General features: G+C 39.3%; 1 protein-coding gene across 3 annotated transcripts in view; it reads right to left on the minus strand.

Moving 5' to 3' along the window:
• Positions 1 to 15328, minus strand: part of USP15 (ubiquitin specific peptidase 15) — a 70132-nt gene extending 54804 nt beyond the window's left edge. The window contains exon 1 of one of the 3 annotated variants that reach the window (XR_008747713.1): positions 15164 to 15327. Coding sequence is in view for 2 of the 3 variants with exons in the window: in XM_005242078.4 (XP_005242135.2) it covers positions 15164 to 15252 (89 nt within the window). In the remaining variant the exon portion in view is untranslated. Of the gene's footprint in view, positions 1 to 15163 lie in introns of all 3 variants that reach the window. The other 2 variants (XM_005242078.4, XM_027793439.2) reach the window with 2 other exon arrangements.
• Positions 15329 to 20084: the final 4756 nt, after the last annotated feature.

Raw genomic sequence — 20084 nt, forward strand, 5'->3', positions numbered from 1 at the left:
TTAAACTTATGCTTCGAAATGATGTAACTACAGTAAGAATTAACAAACCTAAGACAGGTAATTCTTGATGACTTTTTTCTTCTCTCAAGTACAGTTTTTCTCTCTTATACACAGAGATCAAGCCTGGAGTCAACCCCCAGAATAACTGCTTGCAACCCTCTGGTAAAGAAGGAATTACTACCAAGTTGTGCTCACTAAGTGGGATCCTTTGTAGTCAACTTATCAGGTTCTCTTCTCAATAAGCCCAAATTTTTCAGTCTGTACAGAATGTACCCTTAAGTGCATGAACCTATAGGTAAAAGTCCTTTGGAAAGTAAGACAAAGGTGGCATTAGAAAGCTATACATAAGATCACCACAAGCTTCTGGATGCTTGATTTCTCTACATTCCTTCAAAAACATTGAAGACTAAGGTCTCTAAGGCAACTTTACAACATCTACGATGACAGCATCCTAATTCACATCATTAAGTCTTGATTTAAAATATGATTACGTCAAGTAATAATGAGTCTATGCGCAAATTAATCCTATAGCCTTAGTTTATAACTACCCTAAGCAAACATAAATAGGTAAGGCGAGCTGTGTCTCAACTGCTATAGACACAGTTCTGCCAGCGTAAAAAACTTTGGTTAGGGACCAAATTTCTCCCTTACTGCACCAATGCTAGCTGTAGTCTGGAGCACGTACCTTTACCACCTCATAGTGTAACACTTGGTCTTGTATCTATTCTACTATCACAACCTGTTACTACTACTCAAGCATCATCAACTACTACAAGTTGCTCTCTCTTCTGAAATTGTTTTGTACACAACTTTCTTCTTGAACTTGCAACACACAACTTCTTTCTGAAATTTTAAACAGTTAATAAAGCAATCAGAAAACAGCTTCGAACTGCTTTCTGAACCAAAACTATATTGAAAAAAAATTCAGTTTTAAACACTATTAAGGAAATGTATATGAAAAGTATCTTGCTGTAAAAATGCCCTTTTCCACACTTACCAAACTCAGAAACAGTGAATTAACAAGATGTTTCGAGCACAATGCATCCCACAAAATCAGTAATGAAACAGTATGGCTAATGTCCTATTCTAGAAAGATGAGACACTACTATGATTTTACAATATTGAATCATTCTAAAGCAGCTTGGTCCAGCACTGATTATTCGTTCTGTGGCAGAATTCCCTTGACATGTTTTGTTTTGTTTAGAGCATGTGTAGAATGTAACAGGAAATAAGACAAGGTTAAGTTGCATTAAAGAAGGCAAAATTTGGGATAAAACACAGTACAAAGATAAAAATGCAGGCTATAACAAAAATCAACTAATTTAAACTTTATTAATGCTGAAAAAAGGTAAAACATACTAGTTCAAACTGGAGTATGTTCCAGTCCCACGCACATTTTACACTTCAGAAGTCAAACTCACTCAGAATACACTGATTTCATGACCACTTTTCATTGTCTAAGCCAGGGGTCCTCAAAGTTTTTAACCAGGGGGCCGGCGTGCAGATTAGGTGGCAGGAAGCCATTTGCGGCTGCTTGGTTCCCCCCCGCCAACCCCCGGCGGGGGGGTCTGTAAATACCGGGGGCCGGACTGAGGACCCTGGGGGGCCAGACTGAGGACCCTGGGGGGCCAGACTGAGGACCCTGGGGGGCCGTAGTTTGAGGACCCCGGCTCTATGCTGTTCAATGAAGTTAAAACTACCTAAAAGGCAATGAGTTTCTCAAAATTCAGATCTTTGTGTACAGAAAACATTTTGCAACACAAGAAAGTATCCAAGTAAAGCCCTATCTTATATAAAAGCCTTTTCTAAACTTTTCAGATTCTTCTAACACAGTAGCAGATTTAACCATCACTGCAGCAGAACTTCTGAAACTGCAAACTTCAAACTGTTGTGAAATTAAATGAGAAACAACTTCAACTATGAAAAATGACCAGTTTGTGAGAACAAGCATTTAAAGTTACTATCCACATGTAATTTAAAATTTGTCATTATAATTTCTTGAAAACAAGCATTCCATTAGGGAAGAAAAAAAAAAAAAAAGCATGACTTTTTTAAAATATCAGATAAAAGCAAAGATATATACTTTGAAACATGCAAAGTTCCTTAAAAACACCATGTTTGCCATCATGCAATAGATAAAGGAAGTGAAGCAACATCATAACAGCTCCCCAGTACGCTTTCAAACATTTGGTATTTTTGTTACTAGAAGCTTTCAATTGTATTTTTATTATCATAAAGTCTTCCTAAGCAATACTGCAACAGGAGCAAAAATCCTTAAATTGGGTTTAAATTTTACAGAGGCAATGTGCTTCCTTTTCTACAAACAACAGTCAGATGCAGATGTCTTCAGATATAATCTGGTTTAATGAATGCAAGAATGCTTTTGGAGGTACAGACTCAACAGTGAATACAGAAAGCTTTTAAAGTGTTTTCTCTAACAGATTCTCTATCGAATTTATGCCCAAGGTATACCACATTCATCTATTACTCAGAAATGGAAGGAGGGAGGAGAATACAGCAGACAGAAGCCTGCAATAGGCAATTTAGCCTATGTAATGCAAAAAGGTAGTCCCCTTGAAAATTAAGAAAGTAAAATCCAATCTCTACAAACAATTTTCCACCAAACAATAACTATTGAAATTAAATGAGTGTTATTTTCCATTTCCTGGAAGAGAAAAACATAGAGTCCACCATGGAAGTTTGAATTGGCATGGCTGTGTTAAACAGAGTAACTTTATTTTACACAGCGCATATATAACTAAATGTAGAGTCTGATATTGAAGGTAATTTTTCCTTCACCCTGAGTCTGACAGAACAAACTCTACGTTACTATAATTGAATCACTGGTATTTGCATCTTTTTAAAGTACAAGTAGCAGCAGTTCTTCCCACATTTGCAAAAATCTAGTTCTTTCACTCTGCATGTACAAATCCCAATTCGTTTTATAACAGTCTCTTAATATTTGACTCATTTTTCTTTAATAAATGGAAAAGGGATATCAATTTTGATCAATCGGGCATGTCCTTGCCTTTTAGCTTTACAAAGCTGTCAAGTCTTACAAACATACTCCAGGCCAACAGCACTCTCACCTTTCTCTGCTGTGGCCATCCAGCACTATTCCATAACAGCCATAACTCTGTGTGGTTATGAATGCAGTCACCCTCCGGCATCCGTTCTACCACCAAACCTGCCAGCCTTGTCCTCTACTTGATCGCATGGCCTCTACTGTCTTGATCTAAATTTGAATGAACTATGAATCTCAAAGGAGGAAAGCTATAATTTTAGACAGAAGGGAAATTACCATATAGGTAAACTGCCCATTGTTGTAATTAATGCTTAACGAACTACTGCACCTGTAGAACCATATTACTTTACAAATGCTTTGTGTTAAATGTCTGATCATACACCAGTAACATAGTGATTAACAGAAAATTTTGATAACTGGATTTTACAGTGCAAGACAGCTTGGGTCCACTGTTCTAGATTTTAAGTGTTCACCATTAACTATTTCAACACTTCCTCAATTTTATGATTTCATTCTTCCCAATTAATTTTGCCACCAACCAAATTTTGCCATCCGTCGTCTCTTTACGGTTCTCCCTAACTGAAAAGTTGTAACATTTCTGTTTCCTAACACAAAGTGCAAAAACCTACGTCATTTCTCTTCAGATTTAGGAATTTGTAGTTACACGCTAAAATGAGATTAATATTTCTAGCATAAAAAAGCTGAAAGGTCACCTATAAATCATGCAAGCATATAAGCATGGTAAGAACGAAACAACACGGTCAAGCTCCTTTCCAGGAAAGAAGATATTGAAGGACCACAAAATCTTAACAAAAAAACCCCAACAAACAAAAAAAACCCCACCACAAACCAAAAAAACACGAACTTTGAGACTTTCTAAGCAAAGCCTGTCCAGCAGTACAATGGAGAAAAGCAAAACGAAGAATGTGTGAACACCAAACATTTTAAAGCTACTCAAGTTACTTTGTATCATCTCTTTTCCTGTCTTCTTCCTCAAATTCACTGAGTAGTACTTCGTTAGGATTGGTGCATTTTGGATGTATGGACAAAGCTGGAACAATTGAAAAAGCTAACCACTTAGGTGCAACCACTATTCTAAGATTAAATTCTGCATCTGTTAATTATGCTTTACAGATACTAACTTTTTTAAACTAATTACTTTCAGACAAATACACACATTTTCTGCAAGATGTATTCTACTGAAGATTAATGAAAAGACTGAAAGGGGAAGTCATGAAATCTGTGTGTACTCAAAGGGCAAAGCTTAATACTTTGGTTAATACTGCTTGTAATATGAAGAAGTATGTATCTATCTCTGTGTACTAATTTTTAAATAAAAGTATACCAGGAAGATTGGTTTATTAGTATAAGGAGCATATGGGCCAATGTCAGTTCTCAGGATTTCTTACAGACCACACCATACCTTTACAATCAAACCTGAAACAAAAATATTACAGATTTGACACAGCACTATACACCTTACCAGAGCCTAGTGATTCACCTGGCACCTTACCAGAGCCAGGTGAGCTACCTGCTGACCACAGGTTATAGCTTAGGAAGTTACACCTTACTCACTATCCCAATATTCAGCTCTTAACATCCTTTAAAAACAAAGGTGAGCAGGATACTTAGGTAAGTCTGGTAATTAATTTATTTTCTATTTAGACATAACTGCTTTTATTGGCTCAGGATATACCAACATTGTTTAGACTTCTTAATTTAAAAAAGTTTGGATTCTTTATTCTTAGACTGATGTTCTTAAAAGCAAACTTAGTAGACCAGTTTACAAAAATGTTGAGGTAACATGCATTACATGCAAAGAAGCACTCAGTGAATTTAATACAGCCAAGGAAAAAAACCAAAACAATATAGATTTAAAAAAATGCTAACTGATACTATAGTTTTGAATTCTTACAGTGAATTACTGGCTATACGTATGTATGTTTTATACGTATCAGGCATTTTAATGAGGGTTCTGCTACTTTTACTTCAATAGAAATCTGATACAGGAGAGAGGTTATTTTGAGTTCCTACGGAATACAGTCACAGTAGCTGTGATCTTCCCCCCTTCACAAGAACTTGTTCTTAATCAATAGATTAAATACTACTTTTCCAATAAGATTAGGGAAAATGGAAATTTGCATTCAAATGCCATACACTTCCCTCATCTTTATGCAAACAGGATATACCATGTTAAAGATTATGCTGCAAAAAACCCTAATGCAATTACACCATGCTCAGCTTAGGGGATCAGTCTGCTAAAGCACTTACGTAGCTAAAATCCAGACTTCTTAGCATTAACAGAAAAAGTAAAAATCAGAAATTTTCAGGCTATAAGCTTTTGATCCTACAAAACACTCAATATAGCATTCTTACCAAGATCAACAAGTCTACTCATCTACACAAAACAGAGAAGGTAAACTGTATGAAGGCAACAGTGTATCTTTTCATCAATGTTACAATATCCATGATACAATCAGCCACCTAAAAATTAAGTATTACCTACTAAGGGCATCCAGTAATTTAAGAGAAAAAGACATACCTCAAGCAAACAGAACTACATCTGCCAAAACCTCATTTCATAAGTAAGATTTGATCGTTTTTTAGTTCACTTTTTAGGGGAAAATTATTAAAAACTCAGAGCAGGCACTTGAGACCAGATACGCTTCACTGAGTATGTGCTGTCCCAGATACAAAAATAGCATACCATGCATTAGTGAAACAGAGACACAAAATGTCTGTACATTAAACTTGGTACAATGTTTTGCTTTTATTTTTGTTACTATTACCTAATGAAGGAAAGAATTCCAAACCAATCTACTGTTACAGAAGTTTTTCTGAACTGTGGACCAGACTGAGAAGGCTACCCCAGGACACCTTAGCAAAGCTAAAAAATACAGCCTATCCACTTTTTAAAACTATGATTAAGAAATATTTGTTACTTAACTTGGATGGAACCAAGATCTCACTCAAGCAGAGAACACAAATTTTGCTCTCTCAGATGTCATCAGCCAAGCTAGTGAGCAGGACAACCAACACACCTTCAGCGGTAAAACACACCTGGAGGATTTGTAATAGAGACTGAAGGACAGAACTCTCTCAAATCTCTAGATACGCTATTTTGAGGGGCAAGCCTTAAAACTAAGACTACTTCAAAATTAGGTGAACTATTTAACTCCAAATCAGCAAATGCTTGACATATATAGGCATTTCAAATAAATCAGTCACCTCTAATTGCTTGATGAAAACAAACACCAAGTTTGATTATACTAAGGTCACTTAGAACCAACAACTTTGTAACAGAAATACATAAATACTGGAATAGCCTCAAACCTTACCTAAAAGTAAGCAAAACCATGCATGTATTATTTGCTGAACATTACACTCAAATATGGTATTTTAGATATTAATAATACTGGAAATATTTGTACAGTTTAATTTGGTTTAGGTGCTTTCTCTTAGTTGTATTACATAACCTTAAAGAGATTTAAATTTTCTGAGCAAGTACAATCAAAAAGCTATACAACATGTTCATGAACACGTTCCCAGTTCAAGTCCAGCCTACTTCAGTACTCTCAGTGTTTAACTCTGAGCGGAGCTTCAGATTGTTTTGTAAGATATATCTGCTGTCACCTGTCAAACGTTTCTTCCTTATTTCTGCCAGAAGCTATCTGCCAATACTATATTCCCATTTAGGCATAACTTTTCTTTAAATAATTGTTTTATTTGAACAGTTTTTTTGACAAGTATTGACAATTACAAAGCACAATGCTTAACATTTCAACCTACTTCCCTATTCCTGTTTTCCTATATTCAGGTTGTTTTCAAAGCACAGATTACTTTTGACCTTGACCTATTTTTAGTTAATATTATTTTCTTGTAAAATATATTCCTCAAAGCTATATAAAAATGTGATCTTTCACTTCATTCTCATGATTAGAAGCAAACAAGCTTTGTTTAGAAATACTGTAAACCAAGATTAAAAAGTTAAAAATCAGAGCTATTTTAAACTTGCTTTAGCTGAAGACACTGTACAGACGAAATCTACCTTTGGGATGAGTTTACATTGGTTACTGAACCTCATATATTAAGCCCCTACAGACAACAACACTGAGAAAAAGGTTACTGCACGTGTTATTCTCTGGGTCCCACTGAAGTGGGATAAAATGGTAATTATTTCTGGAATTTACAAAGGACTGCTCAAGTCTGTGATTAAGGGCTGTTAGTCTGGTTCCTGGTTGTGTTCTCATCAATTACTGGACCTAAGTTTCTTCAATATTATCTAGAAATTACAGAGAACTTATCTTATTATCTTTTGTAATATAGGCATACCAACGAGTATTTTGGTCATTCTCCTCCTATACAAAATATTCAAATTTTAAAACACAATTACCAGTTAATAGCCATGCCTTCGTGTGGTGGGCTGGCCCTGGCTGAATGCCCACCAAAGCCCCTCTATCACTCCCCTCTACAACCAGACAGGGAAGAGAAAATATAACAAAAGGCTCAAGGGTCAAGGTAAGGACAGAGATCACTCACTAATTACTGTCATGGGCAAAGCAAACTTGACTTGGGGAAATTAGTTTTCAGAGTAGGATAATAAAAAATAAAGCCAAATCTTAAAACAGCTTCCCCCAACGACTTCCTTCTTCCCATGCTTAACTTTACTCTCGGTTTTCTCTACCTCCTCCTGCCAAGCAGCGCAGGTGGATGGGGAAGAGGGATGTGGTCAGTTCATCACATGTTGCTGCCACTCCTTCCTCCTCATATTCTTCCCCTGCTCCAGCATGGGGGGGTTCCTCCCACAGGAGACAGTTCTCCACAAAATTCTGCAACATGAGTTGTTCCCAGGAGCGACACTCTTCATGGAACTGCTCCAGCATGGGTTCCTCCCACAGGATGCAGTCCCTCAGAAAAAGACTGTGCCAGCATGGGTCCCCCATGGGGTCACAAGTCCTACCAGCAGACTCACTCCAGCATGGGCTCCTCTCTCCATGGGGCTACAACTCCTGCCAGGGAACCTCCTGCAGTGTGGGCTTCCCTTGGGTCACAGCCTTCAGGCATCTACCTGCTCTGGCATGGGATCTTCCACAGACTGCAGGTGGGTATCTGCTACGCTGTTAACCTCCATGGGCTGCAGGGACACGGCCTGCCTCACCATGGGCTTCACCATGGGCTGCAGGGGAGTCTCTGCTCCAGCACCTGGCACACCTCCTCCCCTCCTTCTTCACTGACCTTGGTGTCTGCAGAGTTGTTGCTCTCACGTAGTCTCACTCTTCTCTTTGGCTGTAGTTGACCTTGAGCATACATCCGTCCCCATCCCCCCCCCTTCTTAAATATGTTATCATAGAGGCACTACCACTGTTACTGATGGACTTCGCCTTGACGAGTGGCGAGTCCATCTTGGAGCTGGCTGGCACTGGCTCTGTTGAACATGGGGGAATTCTCAGAGAAGCCACCCCTGTAGCCCCCCACTACCAAAACCTTGCCATGCAAACCCACTACAACTGGGTCAGTCAATTAAAACTACCAAGAAAAGACTGTATCCTTATGAATAATCAAGTGTAGAGACTTAGGGCTGCCCAAAATAGGATTACTTACAGCCTTTGTACATTAACTTAAGAGAACAAAAGAATGACGCTATTACAACACTTGTAAATACACCTTCGTTTCTTAAACAAAAACTCAACAATTGATAAAAATCAATAATAAATTCATGCAAGTTTTAAAATTTTGCAGCTGCGTGACCACATATGAACATTATTTGCTCAACAACAGAAAATAATAGTACTAGCAGGAAAGTTGCCAATTGATTTCTTAAATTATCTCATGGTTGATAACATTTTGATTTAATAAAACTTACTAACACAGTACCAACATCACAGAAATACAACAGCATTCATTCTTTACCTTAACATCCAGTTTGATGGAAAAATATTTGAACAGTATGACAATGCTATTGGTATTTCCCACTGCTGTCAAAAGCAGTCTGAATGCATTCCTCAGTTATATATAGACATAATTAAACAACATGTAACCTAGATTTTTTTATATTGACTGATAGGTCAGTCCTTCAACTTCAAAATCAAAACAGTTAACTTTAATATGCAATAAAGACATTTCACAGAGAGACACTCGTTCCACCAGTTTGTACTGCTGGGACATCGTATCTTCCGAAAACAAGCTATTTCACTTTTTAACAGCAAAACTGTGCAAATTGTCCAGAGAGATAGGTGAGGTTTTTTTTTCCTCTCCTCACTGTGCATGAGTACAGATTAAGCAATACTGAGGACAAAGTGGAACAACTGTGTTGCTGAAAGCAAATTAGGACTCCTGTTTAAAGGCACAGCATCCCATTTTTGTACTTGCACAACTGCAACTATAAAAATAAGAAAGGTAAGAATGGGTTTGTACCTGTATTCCTATTCTGATTAAGCTAGCCAAAATTGCTTGACTAAGTACATTCATGATTAATAGATGCCTCAAAATTAAATCTTCTTTCAGAAATAACAAGTTCTTGGAAGTTCAAGATGGTAATTATTCTATCACATATGAACCAAACCATCATTTTATTAAAAATGTAGGTAAACGCACAGAAAAAAAATCCATCAGTCGAAGAGAAAAAAAAAATTACATTGCTTATCTCCCATTTTTAAGATATCTCAGTCTAAGTATTTCACATTCCCCTGCAGAAATAAAAGCTTTGTTCAACTAAATGCACCAAGATGATTACAAATCAACTGATCAGTCAGTCAGATTCCCCCTACAGCTCCCCATGCTCAGTTTCCACAAGGTGCCTAAGCAGCACTTCACACATCACCAAGAGCCTGACCAAAACGTCCGATTCAGCCAAAATTAATGTACTGCATTTTTAGTTTAAAATTGCTGTGTGAACATTAACAACCATGTAAGTATTTTGTACACATGTACCAATTTTCCATTTCAGTAAAGACTTTTTATTAAAAGTAATCTAACTCCTAAATCAATGTTTGACCTCCAATTTTCAGGCAAAAGCCTGGCACAAACATGATTTTCATTTTACCGTGCTCTCACCCTGCCTAATCAATTACACAGAAAAAAAGTGCACCTACACATTTCCATTGCAAGTTTTCTCCCAGAAGAATTTAAAACATTTTGTATGTCTTCATAAGCTGTTGGTGAAATGCTGCACTATTCCACATGCAGTGAGACAAATTTAACACAAAACTTCAACCACAAAGTCTTAAAGTCAGAAATCAGCAACTTAAACCTCATTTGAAAGAAAAAGCAACCAATTCTCAATTCTATCCTTGGAACACTGATATAGCGCTCCTTGTTTCTTATTATATGAAACTATCAGAACAGTATAGGACATTATTCCAAACGTTACTGAGGTGCAGGTCCATAACACCTCATCATGCTCTCAGTGAAATCAAGTAAAATCTTCCATTAATGTTCAATCTAGATGCTGAACATGTACAGCACAATGATGGATGATCAAATGTGGAGAACGCTGAGAAGACCACAGCGTAAAATGCTATTAAAGCTAAGAACTTCAGCATCAAGGTTATCATCAATGACGGGCACTGCAGCGTTTTCAAGTAGGGCTATATGCCTGTTCATCAAGATTCATGAGTTTTCATTGCAACCAGAATTAAAATGCTTATACATTTTTCGGTGGGGAAATTCTTTAAATACGTTTCTGGAGGTGAAGTTCTTTAAGGTTGAACTTTTCATATCAACTGATCATTCACTGGGGAGGATTTTTCCTTCTCAAATTTTTACTTATTCTTTTCAGTGACTTAGTTTTACAATTAAACAGCCAATAAAATTCTCATGGTGCAAAAAAATGAGAGTATTTTCTTCACCTTCCAAGAAACATACCCTATGGATAAAAACAGTACTCCCTCTGGACTCACCAGAACTGCAGAAGTGTTGTGTAAGAGACACCTGAAAGAACTCAAAATACTATACTTCTGTAGATTTTGTAACTTGCAAGGCTTAAAAATCAAGAACAGATCAAGAATCTATCTCAGCACTCTATAAAGTGATGACTGGCACCAAAACTCATTGGCTAGCAGGGCTGGAAATCAACATCTTCCTTCTGCTCTAATTCTGACTAGCTTCAGTTTACAGGCAGTGTCTTAAATCTTTATCTGCTTGTCTAAAAATCTTTATCCTAGAAGACATCTTCTTCTTATGTAAGTATTTCAGCACAGAACTCAACATTCTATCAAAACAGACAAAGGCTCTTAAAGCTCTTCCCTGCAAGTCAAGGCTTCTGCCTTCCCTATTCAATTCTGAGATTTTTTTGAACTCGTTCCAAACAAACACCTTCTGTGACATGTGGACACCAGAACTGGACAGTATGAATGGTTTTACTCATGTATTACTGTATACAGTACAACTTTCTACTGTAATCAGTATTCCCTATTCAAACATCTGAAGTTGGCATTTGTTCCCTTAGCCATCAAATAAACTCCTGGCGATAGTTATTTGTCTACTCTAACAGCCCAATCCTTCTCCAAGTTACTGCTTTTAAAAATATAAGTAACATTTATATTCTCATCTGCTCACAAATTGCTACAGCAAGCAATAGATGAACGCAGCACAGTGGGGAAATTTGGGGCAGTGGGAGGGAGAAGAAAAACTGGTGCAACTGACTCCTGTGTTGTTAGCCATTATTAGTCACTATTACCCACTATAAATGAACCATTTATTGGCAGGTGATACTCAAAAGGTGAGAAACATGGTCTCACATTCTAAACCTTGGAAGGCAAACATGCCCAAAAGGTAGCAAAGTAAAGAGTGCGACAGCATTTGTAATGTCATACTTAAGCAACTGAGACAACATCTCTAAGAGAGTCACAGCAAAACAGAACTACAGGGAAAGCAGGGCTGGAAGTGATCTTAAAGGTATACACAGGAAATTATACCTCAATATGGGGAGGCAATTACAGAGATACACACACAGGAAGTAGTCACATACAAGAATTGACTATAGTCTCCATCACTGCTTTATGAAAACTGTTCCAAGACCACTAACTTTCAGTATTAAAAGCTGCACCTCAGTGACACTAAAAACAGAAAAACTTGGCAAGGTTCTCCTCAAGAATACCACTGAAGCTACAAAGGCATTAAATAACATCATTAAGACCACTTGGTCATGCAAATTATGCAGTGGCTAAAAAATTGATTGAACATCAACAGCTCTTCAATTTCTGACAGCAGATACAGGAAGACACTGATGGAGTTCAAATTTGTTTGCAGCTGTAACAACCAATATATTTTGTCTTTCTAAATGAGAGGTTAAAATCCCCACAAACTATATTCTACTCACTTGCCAAGCATCAGCAGAATTGCAAAACACCGAGAAGTAATCATATCAGACACTAGAACTGTGAGATACACCATGAAACACAGCATTTCTTCTCTTCCAAAAAAGAATTCTAGATCTTTCAACCACAGAACCTGAAGATCCTTTAGATAATATTGGAAGACAACAGACAGATATATATTTCAAGTTCCATGGAACAACAGTGTGGGCTTTATGTTGAATTCACTAATACAAGTGGTCAACATTATTTAAAACAACTGATAAATGAAGGAGATTCTTGCTTGGAAAACCTTAAATTTCGTATTTAATGTATGTTTAGAAAAAGCAGATAAACAGAGAGATGGAAGAATCCTCAATCTCTCCTAATTTAATAATTTATTAGCTGCCCATAAAAGAATGCAAAAAAGACTATTGGGAGAAGCTAGCCCCAAACCTTGTCCCTGAGGACAGAACAGTCAAAAGACACTGGCCTTGACTGTCCATTGAAGCAACACATCTTAACCTATACGATCCCCAAAATACTCTTAAAAACATCCAATGAAACAAATTCTACAGCTTACTAAACTGCCTGTTCAAAATGTTTCCCGATTCTATCAATTCTTTTCCAATACCTAACTCTAAAAACGTTGCCTTTCAAGTCAGTTTCATTTTTCTCTCCACAGTGCATTGAATTACTGATGAAATTCAATGTCTTCTTTAAAAAACACTACAAGACTCACCTCTCTGCCCTATTCTTTAGTTCCTTTTTTCTTAGGGGAAACCCTCTAAGCTTTATACTTTCCTTACACAGCTTACTGTTCCTTATAATCTGAATTCTGAAGAGCATGGACAAGACTTTCGGTATAAACCAGTAATGTTAAAAGGACTGTATTTTAGTGCTTTAAAGCTCAGACTAAACAAGCTGATACGGCATTGCTCATATCTTTTTCAGCAGTATTTACTACTGAATGAATAAAAAAACGCAATTGTGACTCATGACTTACAGCCCTTTAACTGTTCTGATTCCTTACTGATGCCCCAAAAAATCAAAAAGCTACTGACAAAATACCTCTGAAAAAAGCATTTGAACTAAACATACCCCTTAATTTGCGAAGTTAAATACATAGCTTTAAATATCAATCCTGTGAACGCACATGTATACACATTTATGTAGCTAGATGTAATAGTTCATGACTCAAAGTTAGTAAGACTTCACCGTAGCTTATTCAGTCTTAAAACACTTGATTAATATTAATGTCATAATCACAGCTAGATACTTCTTTTCAGAGAATGTTCAGCTTTTTCAACTTAACTGATTTTTTCATGTTAAAACATTTAATGTAAAAAAAGTGAAGTAAAGTTACTGTTTTAATCATCATGTAATTTTGTCATAAAGTTACTTTCACTATGAATAACAACTATTTGAGACATTTTTATAGTACTTGGGAAGTACCCAACAGAACCACTGGGGGAAAAAAAAAAAAAAAAAAGTCTTAAAAGATTACAAGTCTGAGCACCCTTTTAGCACGGCTGGTCATTTTCAACACTACCATGTGAATTGATTTCCTTTTTCTAGTTGATTATATTTTTCCAGTTTAAGAGCAGTCTGTTCGTATGCCAGAACTAAACATATACTCAGCAGTATTTGAATAATGCATCAGAATGTATGCTTCTGACACATGCTGCAGTATCAACACTGTTAAATATAGTCTTTTATAGAACTGGAACAGTGAGTGATGACAGCTGAAATGAGGTGGGCAGGTTCTACTTTTGTGTATTCATACTTAATTTTCAGTAAGTTAACGCTTCAGCCTTTGTCTTTGGTTGACAGTTTCACACAGGAAGAGAAGAAGTTGAGTAGTGGAAAAAATATCAGTTCTTTTTTTTTTTCTTTTCCCCTCTAAAAAAAAACCCATATCCTAGCCTCAGAGAACTACAACTACAGAAGCTCAATTACCACATACACACTAGAAAGTGGTGTCTATTTAACCTAATTCTTTTCAACCACAGATTATTCTGTTGACAATCTGTACGTCGTACTAACAGATACTTTCTGTCTGACCAGGAAAATATATCTTTTTTAACGGCCTACTGCATAACAGGTATTGTAAGAGCATGTCTGCACCTTCGGGGGCTGTTTCTTAGGCAGTTAATAGGTTCACAGCCAAAATAAAATTTAAACGTAAGGTTTATCACAGCCGTGGTCGGGCTTCAGGGCACCCCACCCAGGGCACAGATACAATTTCTGACAACTTGAAGGTGACGCCATGGCCCTTTCAGCCTGGGTAATGGAATAAACGCCCAGTAGCCGAGCTCTTCCCCCGGCCCCAGTCCCTGCTGCAGTGCTTCCCGCCGCCAGGCCGAACGCGCCTCCCGCGGGCGCCGGGCCGCCGGCTGTCCGGGGCCGCCATGCGCGGCTGCCACCCGGCACCGCGCTCCGCCAGTCAGGCCGCTGCCGCCCCTCCCCCGCCGCTCGCCGCCCGGCAGGGAGCTGACCTCGGTGCCTGCCCCCGCCGGGCGCCTCAGCGGCGCGGCGCGGCCCTGCCGGTCGCCAACAGCGCAGGCCGAGCCGAGGGCCCCCCGCCGCACCGAGGTGGCCGGTCCTCCCCTGACAGAGGCTGAGGGACCCGTGCGGCGGGAAGGGGGGCAATGGTGCTGCCCCACCCCCCCCCGCCGCCCGCCTGCCCCCCTCGGCAGTCCCCAGCGCAGCGAGGGGCCGAGCCGCCCCCGGGAGCAGGGGGGGCTGAGGGAAAGGAGGTCGGTCCCTCCGCCAGGCAAGCGGCACCGGGGGCGGAGGGAGCCGCCTGCGCCGATCAGCCCGGGTCCCCCCGTTCCTCCCTCACCAGGTGTCGCCCTTGCGGAGAGCGGTTTTGAGCAGCGCCGCGACGTCCGTGCGCTGGGTCTCCAGATCCGCCGCGCCTCCCTCCGCCATCTTCTCCCCCCGGCAGCAGCTGCAGCGGCGGCAGCAGCAGCAGGGGCAGGAGCAGGCCGCGCTGCATGCTGGGAGTGACGCCGAGCGGGAGACGCCCTCTCCCCCCCTCCCTTCCCAGCATCCGCAGGGCGGGGACCGAGAGCAGCCCGGCCAGGTGCCGCGCCCCCTCGCGGCCAGGAGGTCTACCGCCTCACCACGCGGGACGGACGCGCACGCGTGCAGCGCTGGCAGGGGTTGGGCGGGGGCTGGCGGGGCAGTCCTCTCCTCCGAGCGTGGCCTGCCGCCATGGCGCAGGGCCGCGGGGGGGTGTCCCGGCACGGGTCATCGGGCAGGGGGCGCCTCGGCGGGGGGTCCGCGTACCGGCAGCGGCGCCGGCGCCCTGTGCTGCAGTGCCGGCAGGGCGGCGGGCTCCTGCCGGGGCGGGCGCTGCCGGGTTCCCTCAGGGGCCTGGTGCGGCCCGCGCGGCGGTGCAGGGGGTGCCGGCCTCGAACCCGCGGGGCGGGCCTGCTGGGGCGGCGGGCCGGGGCGGGCCTGCTGGGGCGGCCCCGAGGCCTGGCGGTGGGCTGCTGCGGCCCGCCGCCCATGGAATGACCAGCCTTCCCGTTCCTGCGAGACCGCGGCTTGGTGCCACAAGGAGAGGATCCTATTTATAGAATAAGGAACCGTCTCCTTTCCGACATACTCTTCAGTGGTTTAATTTAAGTGTGTGCATAATTAGATGCTGTTTGCCCTGCTAGCAAATGAGTGGTGTGGGTTCCCATAACTCATATAAGGACGTAGTCTGTATTATTGTGCAAACACTGGTGGGAATTTAAATAGGCTGCATGACTCGCATTAACTTTCCCAGACCTTTGCAGAAACCAACGGATAATTTGTTTCAGTAGCTCTTATCTGAACCTTGTACAAACAGTGCAACCTGTCGTTGGGCATTTCACCAAAGAAAGTTGTCCGTGTGTTACATTAAATTAACAGGGTTCTCTCTGGCCTCGCACTTGTATACAGTTTTCATAAAATCAAAATTGCATAGAAATTTTGGGCTGGGGTGCTGTTTACAAATGTCAAAACAAAGTTACTTCTTGTAGATCTAGCTGGTGTATCTATAATGCATGCAATGAATGTCTATCTCCCTTCCTCCACCAAAGTCATTAACAGTATGCTGAGTTGTATGACTAACACTAGAAATTTATCTTAAGATGCCAGTCTTAGAAGCTATTAGGTATTATAAGCTAATTAGCACTTACAAGGTAGTAGCATGCAGCTGTTATAAATAGCACTAAAGATTACTCTTTAGATTTAGATGCAGCAAAAAGGAGAATGGAAGTAAGGCTCTTATGCAGCCGTGGTAGTCCAAAGCTAAGTAAATATTTCGCCAGGATTATCAGTAAACATTATGATGTTGAAATAAAGGCAAAATCAGGATTTGTGGCTGGAGAGGGAGTATGAAGGTCATACCAAATGTGTAAGTAAAACTTCCAAGAGCTCAAAGGGACTGGTGGTGGCATTCATGGCTTCTCTAGGAGCCGGAATCTGAAATTTCAGGAGGAGGGGCAAGCAAGTTCAAAATACATGGAGATTTATATTGAGAGCTGTGGATCTAATGGCTCTAATGAGAGGAGAGAAAACTAAACTGGACAACAAGAAGAAGGTTTCCAGCCACCTGAAAAATAAATTTCTGGATTAGAATTTGAGTCTAGAAAGAACAACTGTGACACTTTCTCATACCCTGCACACCAGGTCTTGACAAATAACGACAGTGTTATAAACCCTGAAAGTTATCTGTGTGTCAAACTTAAATTTTTACAAAAATTATATTTTCATGGAAGTTTGAGAGAAAATACTTCTCAATCCACTATGCTGGTAACCAACTTCATTGTTCAGCAGTCTGTAGTAGGACCGTCAACAGTTTACTTTGCCAAGATTCACCTGGAGCCACCCATGCCTCTACTTTTTGGGTTGCATAACAGTAGTTACTAGGTGAAAAATGTCCTATTCCTGAATTCGGTCTATTTGTGGTATGGAAATGGATACTACACAGACACTAGGTGCTACAAATATGAGACAGAAAAGCATATAATGTGCCATCTGAAGCAGAGCTTTGTTTAAGGATTGCAAAGGAGAGACAAGACTAAGTCTCTTTCTGGGAGCGTTAGTGTTTCACAAGAAGGAATTGTGCTTTTCATAATAGAAGAGCATCCTAAGCTTAAGAAAACCTTTCCCCTACACAAAATTCCTGGAATATGCCAGTTAGCATTAAATCTGTATTTTTAAAAAAGCTTTCTGAGCTAGCAAGGAATTCTGTCTAAGTACATCTATCCTAGACAGTGCCTGAGGATCTTCCAGTTTTAAACCATCTGGTACACACAAACAGTGCTGGACATACTGATTAATGACCTACCCTCTGTGATGAAAAACAAGCATTTGTAATACAGTTTTATATCTTACTGCTTTCGATATAACTGAATGCACGCTATTGAAAAACTAGCTGAGGTAGCATGTTTTCCAGTAATCACTGGGCCTCCATCCTTGCCTGACTTCACTGCTATTAAATGAATTTTTATAAACATGTTTTTATGGTTCTAAACATTGATACTGAAAAAAGATACAATTAATACAGTGTAAAGCAGCACAGACATTGAGTAAATAGGCTGCAGATAACAAACTGTGTACACTGATGATTCTATTGATTCCCAATACAACATAAAGTTTAAGCTCTCAGTTCTTGTTTTCAAGTCGATTAGTGGACTTGGCTAAAGAAACTTAGAATACAACTTGATTTTGGGGGATATGAGAAGCTCTGCTTTTCAGTGGTGAAAACTTGAGTACAGAATAAATTGTTAAGAAATGACAGACAACTGTTAAGTTTCACTCACGGGTACGACAGAAAAATTCACTTCACTACTCTTTATTTTCTTCCTAAACCTCTAACACCACATTTGTGAATTTATGGAGGGGGGGAAGCAGGGCTTGAGCTTCCCCTTGCCAGTGTCTGGCAAGCACTCATGTATATGGTGGGCTTGTAGCTGCTGGTGGCTGCATGAATTTCCTTTTTGGTTGGGGGCTGTTGTCAGACACAGAGACACAGTTTACATGTAGTGTTTACACATACAGTTAGAAAAACTGGTAATTTCACTGTTGCTTGAGAAATCTGGTGGAAAGCCTTTTAGAGCCAATTTTACTAACCTAATATGTTTTTAGAAATTTAAAGTGGAGCAAAAGATCAATTACCAGTGCCACCACTGCTGATTCTGTTCCATATACTACTTCTTTGTATGTATGGGAGTTGGTTGGTTTAAAATAGTGACAGAATTGTAAGCCTCTTTGAAAAACAGTTCAATAACAAAAGCAAGAAAGCAGAAATAACAGTGGACTAAAGTTACACAATGGCAAGATAAAGCAGGGCTTCTGTAAGGTAAGCATAGGAGGGGAAGACATAGGAACAAAAGTTCAGTATTAAACGAGGTTGGGGGAACCCAAGGAGGCATGGGATGAATGATGGAAAGAAGTGGATAAGAATGCACATTTTTTTTAAAAGAGAGAAAGAAATACGGGATAAAATTGAAAGACAGAAAGGTGGGGAAATAACACATGATTAAAATTCCTATTTCTGTCCTGGCCATAAAACCACAACTGCAGTGTAGTTTTTGAATTGTATTTCTCCTAATCTAGTCTGCATGGTTTGCCTCATTCAGCATAGGCTGAATGTAAAGATGTTAAATTCTTGTTTCAGCTAGGTGGAATTGCAATTCCAATAGCACACTTTTGTTGAGATAAGAAAAAAAAAAACATTTAAAAATTTGATAGTTTTTTATTTAGTTGATTTAATCAGACATATTTTTTCTACATTTTAAAAAATTACTATTGCCAAAAGGATCTTTCAAATGAGAAAGCAAGAGTATAGACTTTTGGAGAAAGGACTGTTATTTTTAAAATGTGTGTAACGTGACATGCTCAGTCTTATTTTACCTTCTTACTTTCATGTACTATATCTAGGACCAGGCATCCTTGGACGACTTAAGTCAGAAAGTCCATAGATCTGAATATAGGGGAATGATGGTAGAGAAAAGTTCAGCAGGATCAACAGATCAACAAAGGGTGTCCCAGAAGTCTTCCTAATTTAATGACAATGGAAGAAAAGCATTTTCCCATCACTCCAATCTAGAATTTTTAAATATTGGGAAGCATTCTTTTTTTTTTTAGTTTTCCAAAGAATGACTTCTTAATAAACTATACCAACATTTAAAAGAAATAATAAGCTAAATCTGCTATGTAGAAATATTAAAATAATGTTTAAAATTAACATGTCATTAATAAATTGTACGTTTATTGAGTAAGCATTTGTTTAACGTACACTGAAATATTCAATTCTAATAGCCCAGGACTTGAAAAAGAAAGTTTGAAGAGTAGGTTTTTTCTATGATCTGATTTTAGTCAGAGACCGATTTAAGAAATAATTACCCATTTTAAACAAAACAAAATTACTTTCCATATCCTTAACTCAGTGCTTTTATCTACACAAAAAAGATTTATTTTCAAATTATTACAAATCAGCTAACCTTTGTATATCTCTTTCAAAGATGTTTTTCTTTAAGAATTTGAAATATGGAAACTAATTGAAAAGGTATGATGGCAACAAGTTTCAAGCATAGTTGGCATATATGTCAAAGCTGTTATCGGTTTCTGTATTTGATTTGCATATCAGAATGGATCCAAATTTTCTCCTGTATCGTTGCTAAATGAACTGTTTGGTTTTCAAGGCAAGAGGTAAAATTAAATATATTAACTATGCACAAAACATGTCAGCTAATATAATTCAAGAGACTTGAGTTTTTAAA

Source organism: Falco peregrinus, chromosome 6, assembly GCF_023634155.1.
Source record: "Falco peregrinus isolate bFalPer1 chromosome 6, bFalPer1.pri, whole genome shotgun sequence".
NCBI lineage: Eukaryota > Metazoa > Chordata > Aves > Falconiformes > Falconidae > Falco > Falco peregrinus.